This window comes from Melozone crissalis, unplaced genomic scaffold, assembly GCF_028551555.1.
Source record: "Melozone crissalis strain CALT ecotype California unplaced genomic scaffold, PUWL_Pcris_2 ptg000016l_1, whole genome shotgun sequence".
Taxonomy (NCBI): Eukaryota; Metazoa; Chordata; class Aves; order Passeriformes; family Passerellidae; genus Melozone; species Melozone crissalis.
In genome coordinates, this window is record NW_026535794.1 from 40,332,374 (window position 1) to 40,347,223 (window position 14,850).

The following is a 14,850-nucleotide window of genomic DNA, read 5'->3' on the forward strand; positions in this document are numbered from 1 at the left end:
CCAACTGTCACTTCCAATACAGCATCTTATGCATGATCCCCCTCACCCTTTCACAACGTACCATTGTGACCCCATCTTCCCAACCAAAGACTAAAGCTTTGTGACAAGAATTACTGTTTTTACGGAAAATTTTCAAATAATAATCTGAAGATGGAAAATTTACTTTATACAGAAGCCTTTTTTAATCAAATAATGTCATAATCTATCTCATTCTAGCATGGCGCATTCCAGTATGGAAAAACTGGAGTATCTGCAAGAGAGACCCTAATCCATTCCTTAAGATCATAAAACAGGGAAGAAATCCAGCTGTTTGATGTCTTAAATCCATTACCTTAGTAGGAAAGATCTGGAACACAGCATCTCATTCCTTGGTATTAATTTCCCTTACATCACAGAGAGTACTTGTATGCACAAAAATAAGCTCAATGCAATCTACGAGCACAACTTCTTGTGATCTTTTCTGTTACAAGACTGCTCTGAAGGTAGTAGCACAAAAATGGGAAAAAGGAGAGGGATGGAAGAAGTAAGAGTAAGAACAAAAGTGTCTTTTCTTGCCCTTAAAAATTTCAGAGCCCATAGGACTTCTCCAAATATTCTTGGTTCTGGTAAAACTTAAGGAACAAGAACAATGCCTCCACACACACACATATACACACACACCCTTTTTATTTATAATGAAAAATAAGTCACAAAAAATACTTCCACTATGGTAATTTTCTAATTAAAAATAATGTCCTATTTCTGAAGGATGCAATTAAATGCAGAAATTAGTATTGATAGTAAAGTCCCTGTCATAAGAAAGAAACTAAATATTTCAGAACAAACAGCATTTTTCACTTATTTTATAAACTTCTCATGCACATTCCCAAGAAAGAGTCAAATTATTTTCTACATAATTAAATGTATCAAAATTGAATATAAAATAATTTAACATAATCTTGGTCTTCCACACATCAACTGACTACCAAGAAATCCTTTAATTACCTAGGATTCTTCTTGTTAAAGGAACTATTTAACTAAAGCTATCTCTTGCTCTCAGAATTAAACATTTGAGATAAAATTTTCTAACCAAACCTGTAGAAAGAAGTAAAGAAATTCTTTCACGGGATAACTGCATGCCATGACTGTATCCCAAAGGTTCTCCACAGTACAGCATACTTTAGAATCCAGTACACAACCTGGGCTGGGCTCTGAAATCTCCTGCTGCTCCTAGGAATTCAGTCTCTCTGAGAATACACTCCTTATACTTGAACTGATAAAACTGAGAATCACAATCCCAAACCATAGCTAGCACAGCACAGGATAAAGCATTCAGGAAGAGTGTTCTCTCACTATGTGACAAAGATTGGCATATTATGCTGACAAAACCAGTAAATGCCAGATTTCTCATTACACACAAAAGTGATTTTTTTCTCTGACTTAAAATCAAATGAGTTTGTAGGGGCAGTCATAGAGAAAAATTCACTGCATACTTCTATTTAGACACAATCAACAATATTTAGGAAGGGTTTATATTAAACAGGCAGGCAGAAACAGTAATAGGAAAAGCTTAGTGCTGGGTGGCAGTGCCACACAGGGATTCTGGCACAGACCTGTGGCTCCCTGCCAGCAGCCATGTCCCTTGCCAGGGCAAGGAGCCAGCCCTTGGTGCTGATGGGAGGGAGGACAAGCCGTCCCTGCTCTGCACAGCCAAGCCAGAGCAGGGCTGGGCCCCACGCTTTATCCCAGCTGAGGATCCTCGGTGCAGCCTGCCTCTGCAGCAGAGCTCAGGAAAATGGATACACATATAGGGTAATTTCAAACAGGTGTTTCTGTTGGAGGAGAGAAAACCTAGAAATAAGCAATTCAAGTGCAAGTTCCATTAACATTCAAGACTAGCCCTTTGTCCACTAAGCACAACATAAAACCACAGAATGGTTTGGGTGGCAATGGATCTTGAAGATCATCAGTTCCCATCCCCCTGGTAAAAACATAAGGCTTCCACATTCTAACACTGTTTTTGGAAAGTATTTCATAAGAAACTTCTGAAATGAAAATTTTCTGACTTCATCAAGAGGTCACAAATACATTACCATAACAAATTTGATCACACCCCTCTTTTTACAAGTGTGTAAATGGATTGGTTTGCCAAATGCATCTACTGGTATTTACAGAAGGAATCTTGCTTCACAGAAGGGTTACTCATTCCTGAGAAAACCTCAAACCCTCTCCTTTTTTTATTTATTTTGTAAATTAGAAATTAGAAAAGGTAAATTTAAAAGCTTAAATTTCAGTGACTGCAATTTAAAAGCTTAAAATTCAGTGACTAACTTTCAGTGAACTGCAAATAAAGAAATCATCCATTCAGAAATAGTTCTAATATCCAACAAGGCACAAGTTTAGTCAATTTTTGGAACAACTGGTTTTTAAGGGATTGAAAAAAAGTACAGGTTATGAAAAGTCATCAAGAAGTAATAGGTTGTAGAATCAAGCAGTCTCTTCTGCCTCCTCTCAAAAATTTTATATTTGAGTGATCTGGAGCTATTGAGTTTACTGCAAGTTTTAAGTTTTGGTTCATACTGTTTGGTAGAACTTCAGTTTTATGACCAGATTACTTAAATAATAATTTTATGTGTGTTTCAGATTATAAAACTATTATAGTTTGCAGTTAGCTGTCTTTTTATAAAATTTCTAATGCAATCAGAACAAAAACATTACATATTGTTCTCTTAAATAAAATTAGTTAGAGAAGAAGTCATTAGGACACAGTTGATGTCAAACAATTTTAAAAAGCTTCAAATTGTGAAACACTTGTACAGCAAGTCTTCTACTTAGATACACAATATTCACTTACGGGGAGAAAAAATACAGGATTATTCGATTGCTTGTCCTTGTCAACTAAGATTAAGTGAAAACCACGGTTCTTTTCTTAAATAAAAATTAAGGCTCATCAAGGTATAAGAGATAATAGGGTCACTTAAAATGTAAACATTACTTACACCTGCCACAGGATAATGTGAGAGTAGATAGCTATTAAACCATCTTAACTCTTGAAAGCTGGTGCTTGGATTTATGCCACAGAAAACTAGTCTACCAAGACACACATTCCTGACCTCAAGATTGTTTCTGGAATGAAACCTCTGTAATGTGTAAACTGCTTATCTCTGCTATGCCCGCTAAGAGTAACAGAATGTATCCCTTCTTCCCTTACACTGTATCTAGTAAATGTATCTTCAAATCAAGGTTGAAAAGTAGCTACACAGTTTAAAAGATGCATCCTTGTAGTATCAAGCCGGCCCAAGTGAAGAAAGTTTTCCTTAAACATCATTTAACAGAAAATACATTTTACAAGACCACATTAAATACCTCTGCCATTAATATTCATGCCTTTACTTCCAACTCCTGGGTGACTTTGTTATTACTCTCATTCACTGCAGCTCAAAGAGCCTGGCATCAAGTTAAGAACATTAGGTGCTCTTAAAAAAGGTTATTTTAAGATGTTATTCCCTTTTCTAGCTCTTCTGTAAACTGACATTTGTTAATTCAAAATAAGGCCCTACAGCTTCAGTAAAGTGCAGTACCTTTATTTAGTACACACACAGTCTGCCCACAATTGCAGTTTACCATCTCTAACCATTCCTCTTTTATGGGAAGAGCGTTACGAAACCAGCAGCCTGTGCCTAACCTTCCTAACCTAAACACTGTCACTCCAGACAGGTACCACACTCTGCCAGCCACCATAAATAGAATGCAGGGCTTGAGAAGCTCCAAGTTCAAGATCTATTTTCTCATTTAGCATTTGTTTCTCTTTCCATTAACATTTCATCACAAAATTTCCAGAACATACAAGAGAAACTGACAACACTAAGACACCTTTCCTTTAGTATTAAGAGCAAAATTATGCCCTTAGCTGTATCAAACCTATCAAAATTAGTTTGTACATGCTTTAAGAAGGTTAAGTATCATCTGTCCAAATGGGCTCTAAAAAATATTGTGTTTCACACCAGAGCTGAACTCAATGAACTGCTTGCTGATTCTCCTTGAAAATACATCGATGCATACTTGTGTAAAGGTTCAAAATTCCCAGTACTCCTTTTCAAGTCACCAGAAACACATATGGAAAGACTAGACTGAAATAGGTTAAAGTCTTAAAACACTTCCAATGCCCCATGCTTTAGTAGAGGGCTTCCCAAGCTTACAAGAAAATATTTGTGTCAGAAATGAAAAATAATGCTAGTTGGAATTGTTTTACTGCTTGCAGCCAACAATCCCATTTCTCTCCTTGTAGGATTTTGATACCAGAATTAAAAACAAAACCTAAAAATTCCACATACCTACTTTTATCATAATAGCTTATAAATAATGAACTCTTAAACAGAGCTTTAAGTTCACATAAATTTATCCTCTAGAATACCTTGATTTGAAGAATCTCTGAGAAGGTGACTATATGAGTAGAACAATCACACTTACATAACTTTTTCTCTTTCATAAAGGAAAGAAAAAAACATTTTGTTCTTACTTTGGAATAGTTTTCACTTTGATAAAAGTCAAACTATATGGTGCCCCTCCCTTGTTCCATTTTATCAAAAAAAAAATTAATTCTCACAAACATACAAGATACCAAAAAATACATGTGAACACCAAGAATAATTCCTATTTATGTGAGAAAATGCATACCTATATACAGCTTCACAGATGTGATAATACTACTGGAAAACTTTTTTTTTTTGGTCGGATACTTATTATTAGTTATTTGTTAAACCTCTGTATAACCAGCCCCCTCTTGCATTGAGATACCAACACTGGCCATTCCAAAATGGGGGAGGGAGTGAAAGAAAAGATGAGGTGCATGGATAAGAGCAAGGTGAGGAGAGTGAGATCTCAACTCCTCCTTTCAAAAGCACTTACGTTGACTCAATTGTTCATTGGACAGCAGTCCACATTTCACCTTAATTTAATCTTTGGCTACGGGTAAAACAGGGGTATTTTCCATAGCAGTCATCCAAGTGCTTAAATTGCCTCAGGCAGCTGAGCCTCTGCCTTCCCACCCAGTATCTTGGTTAACTGCAGTGCTGTACGAGCTGAAGCACTCCTACAAGAATGTGCTCTGAAAGAGACTGGGGAAGAGATCTGGCTGCACATTCCCATGTCATTCCTTGGGGTCGAGGTATTACAGCTGCTAAAGCTGCTGCCTCCAACACTACTCCAGCTGGATGCCTGCTTTCCCTTAAGCCCTGCCTCGCTGCAAAGCATACACATACACTTTTTCTGGGTCATCTCCTGAGAAAAGCAAGAGAAAGAAATTTAGGAGGAATCAGCTTAAATCTCCACTGAAGATTCAACTGCAGAAACAGCCAAGGCAGTGGTTTCCCTACAGCAGAACCCCATCTAAACCAGCATTGTCACAGCCTCCACTGTTGCATCTCTCAGCCCCATATCCACACTTCCTTCCTCTGCTCAGCTCCTGCACACATTCATCAGTGTGGCATTTTGAGCCCAACAGCTGAGATCTTGACCATCTTCTTTTGTCAGACTGGTAAATTTTCCAATCGCTTAACAGACCTAGCTGGGATTGTGGTTTGGTCAGGCCAACAGAAATGTTAGCACAAGACAGAAAACAGTAACAGAATGAAGCATACAGATCAAGAGTATGCTGCAGCAGCAAACAACTTCAATCACTTTAAACTGTCTCCTCTTATACCACAGTGTGAGAAAAATGTCACAGCAACCTAAGATCAACCTTTCTTAGCCAGAAACTGCTGCCATTATGGTTTTCCAGTGTGCTGAAGCAGTGTAAGAGTCAGTACAACTCAGTGAATCTACTGCCTTCTAGCATTCTGCAAATGTTAATTAAGCTTCAGAGTATTCCATGTGAAAGGCAAATAACGAAGACTTAACACTGGATCTCCCTAGTCTTTTCCTTGTTCATTAAGAACCATCCAAATGAATCCTCGTCCCAAACTAATTTGTTTTCAAGTAAGAAGAAAAGTCATGTCTTAGATGAAATACCTAATTTTACATTCTGTTACATGAAACTAAATCATTGCTGTTTTATTGCTAAATGTGGGATCCTGAGTCAAATAATGAAGACTACCATAATGCTTTACTGAGAGCAGACTGTGGAACATACAGTTTACTATGGAACCAGAAGGACAGTTACATGTCTGTTGAGACTCTCAGTATTTGAAGTGCATAACCACAATCACAAGGACACTTAACTTTCAGAAAAGAAAACAAACATCTCCCTCATGACCCCTGTTTCCTGACTTTTAATTCTGAAGAACGTGACATCATTCATGCTGGAAAATTACTTACCAACAGGAATTATTTTTTAAAACCTAAGTCTAAGAAGCAAGCTTTCCTTGGAAAGCTTCAGTCATTTTGGGTTTTTTTTTTTTGGTGACAGATTAGAACAGTGGGTATTTACCAGCATGCACAGAGACAAAACAGGGAACGTCACCTCTGCCTTTCACTGGTTTTACCCCAGAATTTCATGATAGCCATAAAATTTTGATTCCTTTTAGAAAGGAAAATTCATCTTTTATCCCTAGGCAAAAAATACATGTTAATCAAACACAAAACCACCACAAACTTACTCTCTAGTTCTTCCTTCTCAAAATTTGTATTGATAGTAGAGCTGATTTTGCCCATATCCACAACAGCTTCTTCATCGTGACCCTGAAGAAACAAGACACAAGTTTAAGTTACAACTAAATGGAACTACTTTTTTCCTAAATTCCTAAATATGTTCTGAGACAGCATGTCATCACTGAAAACCTATCTATCCAATTTTTCAAGAAAACATTACCCTGCATTGAAGGAAAAGACAGTAAATCAACAGACAGGCTAAATACCATAAAATTTCTTTCTGCAATGCTCTGGGATTTCATTGCAATCAGGACACATGTTTCAAAAGTACAGTATTCTTTTAGCTTTTTATTCAACAGCAATCAATCTACTTCCATGAAATAACTGATAAATTTATAAAAAGATACAGAAGTAAATACTGAGAGACCTCAAGCACTTCTCTTTGGGGGGCAATTCCTGTGTGAGATTTTCCAGCACAAATAAGAAGCTTTTTTGAACAAAGGGGTAGCAAAAAAACCTAAGGTATTTCCTAGACCCACAGCTCTGGAAATATCAAAATAACTGCTTCATTCAGGTTTCAACAGCCAGCTTGTTAACCTATCACTTTTTTTTTTTACACATGAAGTTAAAAAGCAGCAGTTTCCAGCAGACCTTTTGGGGTTCCATTACTACTGAAACCACACCACTCATAACATGAAATATTTGAAATAGATAAAGGCTTATCTCTGAACACATCCTCTAATCACAGTTAGCACATCACTAAAGCAGACCTTTAAACTGTCTTTTGCTCAGTCTTGACAAAAATAAAGAAACTGAATAGTAGAAATCTCAAGTCCATCTCAAACTTGACATCAAAACAACATTAGAGTTGTCTTTCTCCACACGTTTGCATTCCTTAGAATAAAGTCCACTTTTCACAGCTCACACATTACAGCCTCCTGACAGAGCTGGTTCTCCAGAAGAACAACTACTTAAGGGCAGTTTTACATCCAAATATAAGGGCAAGGCTAGCTGCTAAAGGTTACTGTGTCCCTGATCTTTCTGCTCCCTTGGGCACACACTTCTTCCTTAAGTCAGACCTAACCATCACGAAATCAGATTAAAAGCGCTTAAGAAACAGTGTGGTTTCTTTGTTTTTTGGGTTTTTTTGCTTTTTTATAATAGCTTGATTAGTTTTCCATTGGATCAGCTCACCAAAGTGACTTCTCTTGTGGCCATATGACAGCCAGATCCACCACAAGTTTATCTGTTTGATCACTGCTTCTAGCAGCAGTTACACTGATCTGATGCTTTACATTTCAGTCCACAGAGGATCTGTGATAATGGGTTCATGAGGGAAAAACAGAAGCCTAAATCAGGAGTCTCACAGGAACTGGGAACCCTAACAGTGTTGACATTCAACTAAACTTTGGTCTTAGAATTATGCAATTACTTTATATATAGAACAAGTTTGTCACCTCACAGGAAAAGTGGCAAGGATGAAAAACAACATACCTGTGTGTAACAGGTACAAGCTAATAAACACTGTATCAACTCCCACTCACAAAAAAAATTTTTCTTGAACACAGAACTCCTTGATCTTAAAAAAAATATCTTTATTATAATATATTGTGTGCATATACACAAAACAAATTTAAGTAGTTAACTACTGAGGGAAGAAGATGAAAGAATATGAAGAGGACAAGCACCACATGCTGGGAAAAACATTCTGATGAGGTTCAAAAAAAGGTTAGATGCAGCTAGATCACAAAAAACTAAAAGCAGCTGGCACTATGTAAATAAGTAAAAACATAAGAGGAAAGAGTAGCACATGGCAGAATGAACCTCTGAAAACTAAATACAAGTCAATTCTGAGCTGTGTCCCTGAAAATAGGGTTTTCAAGAGAGGCATTACACAGTAACCTAACTTTGTCACTACTACTGCATTGTAGTGACAGTAGAGTTTTGAAAGCAGGGTAGAAAAAACCTTGTACACTCCACAGAGCTACAATTTAAAAAGAATTGAGGCAATGTCTGTTGGAGAAAGACCATGAAAATGTTCCAGGGACCTGTTAATAAAAAAGTGGTAGAAATTTTTCAAGTGTCATGGTAATAAGGTGGGAGGGGAGTATGGGGGGAAATAGTATATTCCTGTCTCCTACACACCAAAATCCAGAGTACTGTAGTACACTCCTGTTCACAGAAACAGATACACACAGTATCCACAGTACCACAAAACTCCAAGCAGAGATGGAAGCAGATGGAAGAATTACAAATTCTCTGAACTACCTTAGGTGGTTTTTTATATCTGAGTAGAAAAAAAAACCCCTAGCAATAGGAAAACCACTATCAAAATCTGTTCCACAATTAGCTTCATGGTTACAGCCACAGACTCCTGAAAACTCCTGTACCTAAATACACCCATCCCCAGCAGCCCTTTTAGGACACTTGAAATCTTGCCAAATACACAGTTTTTTGAGCAACAAAGGAAGAAAAAGTTTTTTCTCCAGATGATACAAACAACTGCATATCAGTAGAAAACTGTATACACACTGTGAAAAATATACACATAAGAAGAATTTTTCATCTCCCAATAACATTTTGAAAGTGGATTTGCTGTGTGTCCTACATCACATTATTAATTTTTATCACCCTTTCCTTCAGTAAAAGAGATTCTCTGCCAAACTCATACGTACAGAAGCAGTCTTCAAAAACCACATCACGTGAAAGTAACATGTCTTTTAAGATTAGATTACAGGAAGGCATGTGTGCCCTTGCAAACCGTTCTATCGCTATCTCAAAGTACTCAACATATGCAAAGACTCTTCCAAGAATAAACCATTAACAACCACAATATCATACATGGAGGAAGCATATCATTTACAGCCTTTGTTCAGAAAAACACAAAGCATCATTTTAACATATCTGTTTTGTGATGCCAAGAGGAAATCCCAGGATGAGATATTTTTGCTTTAGGTCAGGTAAAAAATCAAAAATATTCAAATACATTATAGAGTAATTCCAAACTACAACCTTTTCCTGGTTAAAAATAAAGTCTGTAGGGCATAGTTTTCCAGTAATTATAGATGATCTATCATGTCAGTTAAAGGCACTGAAGGGAGGGAAAATTTTACAGCTGCCGTTTCAGTTCTCTTGTCTACTTTCTGAACTTTTTACATAAACAAAGAACAGCAGGATTGTGGAAAATTTGTCAACTTCCCTGTTTTAGGCAGAGAATGACTTGGAGCTTAAAGCAAATATTCCAGGGCACTTTACCATTCACTGCATGTGAAACTTTACATAGGACAATCCCACAGATGCCCAAACACAGCTGATGTAGACAAGCCAAAGTAAAATTCAAGACTAATTTAGAATGTATGTAACTTTCATTTTCAGTCAAAAGACAGAACAATTGAGAAGGGGGGAAAAAACCAACATTAGCAGCAACCAAGGTGCCCTAGGGAGAGATTAAGCTTTCACCTTTGGTTTGCACTTTTTTTTTTTTAAAGGAGAAGGTAATTATAAAAACAGAACAAATCCTGAGTACTTCAAGGGAAAAAAAATAAAAAGGCTAGCACATTGTATTAAGATACACTGCACTGTATTATGATGCACTAAGTGTACTTTTTCCTAACAGATTTCTGGATACTCATAAACATACTGCAGAAACAACCTCCAGTAACACCTTCATATTCAGCTAGAGGTGCCTGCATACATTAGAATCTGCCTTCTCAGCCTTCTAACTCTCCTCAGCATGAAAATGAAATCCCTTTTCAACTGCTATAGATCAGAAAAGACTTTCAAATACTCAGTGCTCCAGCAGGCTCCAGAAGGATTCCTCTTGCCACCTCTGGTTTTCAAATGTCTTTTCTGTCTGTGAGAAAAGAGTAATTCCCCCTTGCAGAAAACCAAGCACCAGAAATTTTTAACACTACTAATTTACCTTCTCAAACATTTATTGTCATTTACTACAGTACACTTTTGGTATCTAGCATATTAATGCTACATGTTTTTAAAACTAGTACTGAAAAAAGAGTCAATCCTGAATTGCACGAATTTTTATGGAAAGCCCTGAGCTGGGAAGAGCTGACAACCTCCAGCAGTATGTGGTAGCCACAGTCTCAAGGACTAGCACGAATATGACGCATGGAGTATTAAATCCAAAGGCAAGTTTCCACTGTCATCTCTGCAAGCACTTCTCACCATGCAACTCACTTAACCTTGTGCAGTCACACACATAACAGATTTCAGACAGGCACGCTGCCAAAGTGCATTACTGAATAACCACTTCCAAGACAGACAACTTGCTAGAAGCACATTTTTAAGGTACTTGAAATACAGTCTAATCAAATCATTCTGGTGATAGACAGTGATCATAAATAGCTGATACAGCTAACTGTAAACCTTTAAAATCTATAAGCAATACAGTAACCATGTTAAGAATAATTTGAGATCAACATTTAAGACCATTACTTAGCTAAGTCAATGTTTATGTGCTCCATTTACATTTCCTCAGACCAAAGTTCTTTGCCAGCAGACTTAGAGTGACTTGCAGCACCAGAAGGGACTGTATTAGTGCTCATGGAAATAAGTAAGTAGGGCTTGAGAGGGCATAAGCAAACAAAAAAACCTCCACAAACACCATCATCCTTCCCCCCCCCCAAAAATTTACATTACAACTTTCATGCTACAAAGAAGGTTCACTGCAGCATTTATTGAAGTAGATGCAAATAAAAAAGAAAAAACAAAACCAAAACCACAATACAAAATGCAACCAACAAAAACTAACCCCAACTCAGGATGGGGAGGAAGGAGCAAACTCATATCAACGTTTTTCCTTTATATATCTGTCCCTGGCCAACAGTTTAACACTTCTTATTTTAACAGTATTCCAATATAACTGCCTATATCGGTCCCAGTGATCCTACATACTGCTTTGTGACTGTAACTGTATCCCAATCTCTCTGGCTTGAAGATAAAGCAGTTTCCTCCTCCTTCCCACAAGAACTCAGGGATACATCTCTACTTCTGTAAGCACAAGAGATCTGGCAGACAGGATTTTCCTCTTAGGCTGGAATGTGGCACCAACAAATCATTCCTCTCAACACAGGAGCAAACCTTGCTTACAGATCCCACTGGAAAACCTTTGTAGCACACTGCTGCAGATTTACCAAGATCAGCAGCATATGAGCAATTGAGAACAGTGCATTTTGCCTGTCAGGCTCAGCTCTTCCTCCTTTCACCACCAGTAAGCACAGAGGAGCAGTTCAGCTGGACCAAATCCTCCATCAAGGGGCTGTCTGCAAAAGGACACAACAGGAGAGGCTCTGTGCAAACTGAATCAGAGTCAACAGTGGCTTGGCCTTAGGAAGTATAGCCAAAGCAGGACTCTTGTTCTATTATCAGCCCTCCTTTGTGGGATCTACACTCAGGAGATGGATATGACAGCCATCAAAAAAGCTCCAGTGACAAAAATAAATAAAAAATTAATTAAGATAAGATTGTTGATATTGCCCTGCTTCAAAAATTAAGGTTTGGCTATGAAAAGGAATTCAAACCTTCATTTTGACCATATATCTCAAAGACAACCAAAGAGAACTACAAAACCTCACTTTGCAAATGTATCCAGGTATGTGTGTGTACATCTATAAAATATTTTAAAACTGATCTTTATAAAAAATAGATAAACAAACTCAGTTGTTTTGTTACGTAGGTACTGAAATATATTGTTCAGGGTAATTTAGAACCCATAGGGTAATTCATCATTGTCACAGCCACATTTCCCAAGTGGTCTGTTTCAGAAGTCTGCATTTCTGCTCCAGGCACACATAATGCTCCATGTAGTCAGGAAATAAAATACATCTCCAATTTACAGAATGTGTGTACAACCTCCTCTCTATCCATTCAACCTCCCACAGCTGCACGTTAATAAGAACTAATACTTCAGGGAGTAAAAAACAGACAAGACCAGTGTTGTAGACCCACAAAATTAGGAGATTAAGTCTACCAGGGACAGCAGCTCTGGAAAGGAAAAGAAAAGAAACCAGAAAAACAGTGTATTTGTTACTGTCATCTCTGGATGCTGTATGCAGAGCTGAATGCCAATCACTCTACTTCAGGCAAGCATCAGATCTATCCCAGAGGTCTCCTCCTCCCACTGCTACCCACACACAGCACCAAGCAGCCTTAGTTAAAAGTGAGTAAATAGGAAGGGCTTGTAGACGTGGTTTACCTGCAGGATCAACTAACAGCAGCACTTGCTGTTAGTCCTAAATATATTGTTTTACTTCTCTTCCAGACTGATTCTGCTTTTAAACCAGAGGTAAGATGAGCCCACAGTAGGCAGGAGGGCAGGCATCTGTAGTTGCTGCCTCCTTGAAGGACAAGCGGAGTACAAAAAAAATTAAAGTTCTTTCTAAATAATAGTAAGTGAAGGTATTAGGCAGTCTATCAAACTGTTCAACTTTAGTTGAACTGCACAAGTGATCCTATAGATGCATCTGAAGTAAGTTCTTTGGGCACAATCTCTACACAGCAATACTGTATCATCAGAAGTTGCCAGAGTGATGAAACACTACCAGTTCTAAATCAAGCACATCAACCTAAGAGCCAAGGAAAAACGCATCACATATAAATGAGCCCTGTCTCATTTTGTCATCGTACAATTTTTAGCTGGCCTTCCCCTCTAAATATATACAGATGAGAGCACAATTAATAATAATTCACAAACAGAACACTTGCCAGGTTTAAAATAGGAAGCATACTGTTGATGGGTTCCCCCTTAGTTGTAATTTCTATGGTCTCCAACAGCTGCTTTCCAGAGATTTTTTTCCCCCTACTATCTTAGCAGAGGGTATTGCTCAAGCACTACAGGAATGACTCTAATTCAACTCAATGGCTTTGGTGTCACCACACATCCCCTCTTTTCCTGTGAATTTTACCTGTGCATGTACAACTCCTATCTTACTCAACAATCCTCAGAGGTAAACGACAGCCCCTCCTCATCAAAGCTACACTCAGAGCCTTGCAGGGAGCTGTGACACTTAGATTTATTTCAGTAAGACCATAACCATCACGGAAGAGGTTAGGGATACTTAGACATTTTTTTAGCCTACTAATCCTCTAAATAACTGTTCAGCTTACCTTACTAAATACATCTGACCAATCTGCTTCTAGAAGACTTACAATAAACAAAGCAGCTCTACAAACCTTGTTTGGACAAGTATGTCCAAAGGATATCAACAGACTTCAGTCGGACTCCCCGGAAGTTTCACTGTACTTTGAATTTTCTGAAACTGTATGTGGAGGGCACTAAAGATGTGCATGTGTGCTACTTAAACACCACAAAACCCAATCACTTTCAGGAAAAAGGCAGTTCTAAACACACTGATGTTTTGCTTCTATTGAAATCTAATGTTTATAAGTAGTTTTATCTCAGTTCTAGCAGGCGTTAATCCAGCCAGGGTCACACTGAGCACCACAATGTCCAAGAGAAGCCATGTCTCATTCCAGAAAAACTAAACATGTCTTTGGACAATAAACCGAGTTTGCATTAATCACAAGAGAAAATTAAATTGAAGAGAAAAAGTCAGAAAGAAAAGGAAACACACTACCAACAAGAAAGAGACTGGTCATGACTGTGAATGGCTTTCAACCATGGCACACCACAGCAATTCATCAAAAAAACTGAATTAGAACAAGCACAAGAAAAAGAGATGGCTTGATTCCTAGCAAGATGCAAGTGAACATTTGATTTACAAGTCCATTTGAATTCAGCCTGAGTATTCTGCAAGCCAGAAAATTCACCACCATGTATAAACTTAGCAAATACTGTCAGCAATCCAACACAAGATATCAAATTGCATATCTAATATTATAGTAGCTATTTCACGAAGTTGCATTTTATCGCTGCCTCACAGTACTAAATTTCATTCAAAAAAACCCAACATATCTCCATTCACCTAAATGTAATTAAGTGAATTCCTGAAATTACAGGTAAAAAAAAGAAGTACTGTAATGTTTACAACTAGTGACCTCAAATCTGTGCCTAGTCTTCTATGCATGCTTGATACAGTTCTGTGCCCAGAGCTGAAAGTAGCACCACAATGAAAACAAAAAATCGAGCACTGCACTACAGAGACCTTGACAAACAAAGGCCACTACAATCTGATGCACTCTAATATATCTAAATCAAATTCTTTCTTATGCTCACACAACGGAATAGAAAATTTAGCTGTCATACATAAAATAATTCAGGGATCTTCAGAGTTTTACACCTTAGAAAAATTCCCTCCCCTAGATTTT

General features: G+C 37.7%; 1 protein-coding gene across 1 annotated transcript in view; it reads right to left on the reverse strand.

Moving 5' to 3' along the window:
- SLC4A7 (solute carrier family 4 member 7) overlaps window positions 1–14,850 on the reverse strand; it is a 93,703-nt gene that overhangs the window by 51,323 nt on the left and 27,530 nt on the right. The window contains exon 2 of the mRNA XM_054273362.1: window positions 6,576–6,657. Coding sequence (XP_054129337.1) covers window positions 6,576–6,657 — 82 coding nt within the window. The remainder of the gene's footprint in view (window positions 1–6,575; window positions 6,658–14,850) is intronic.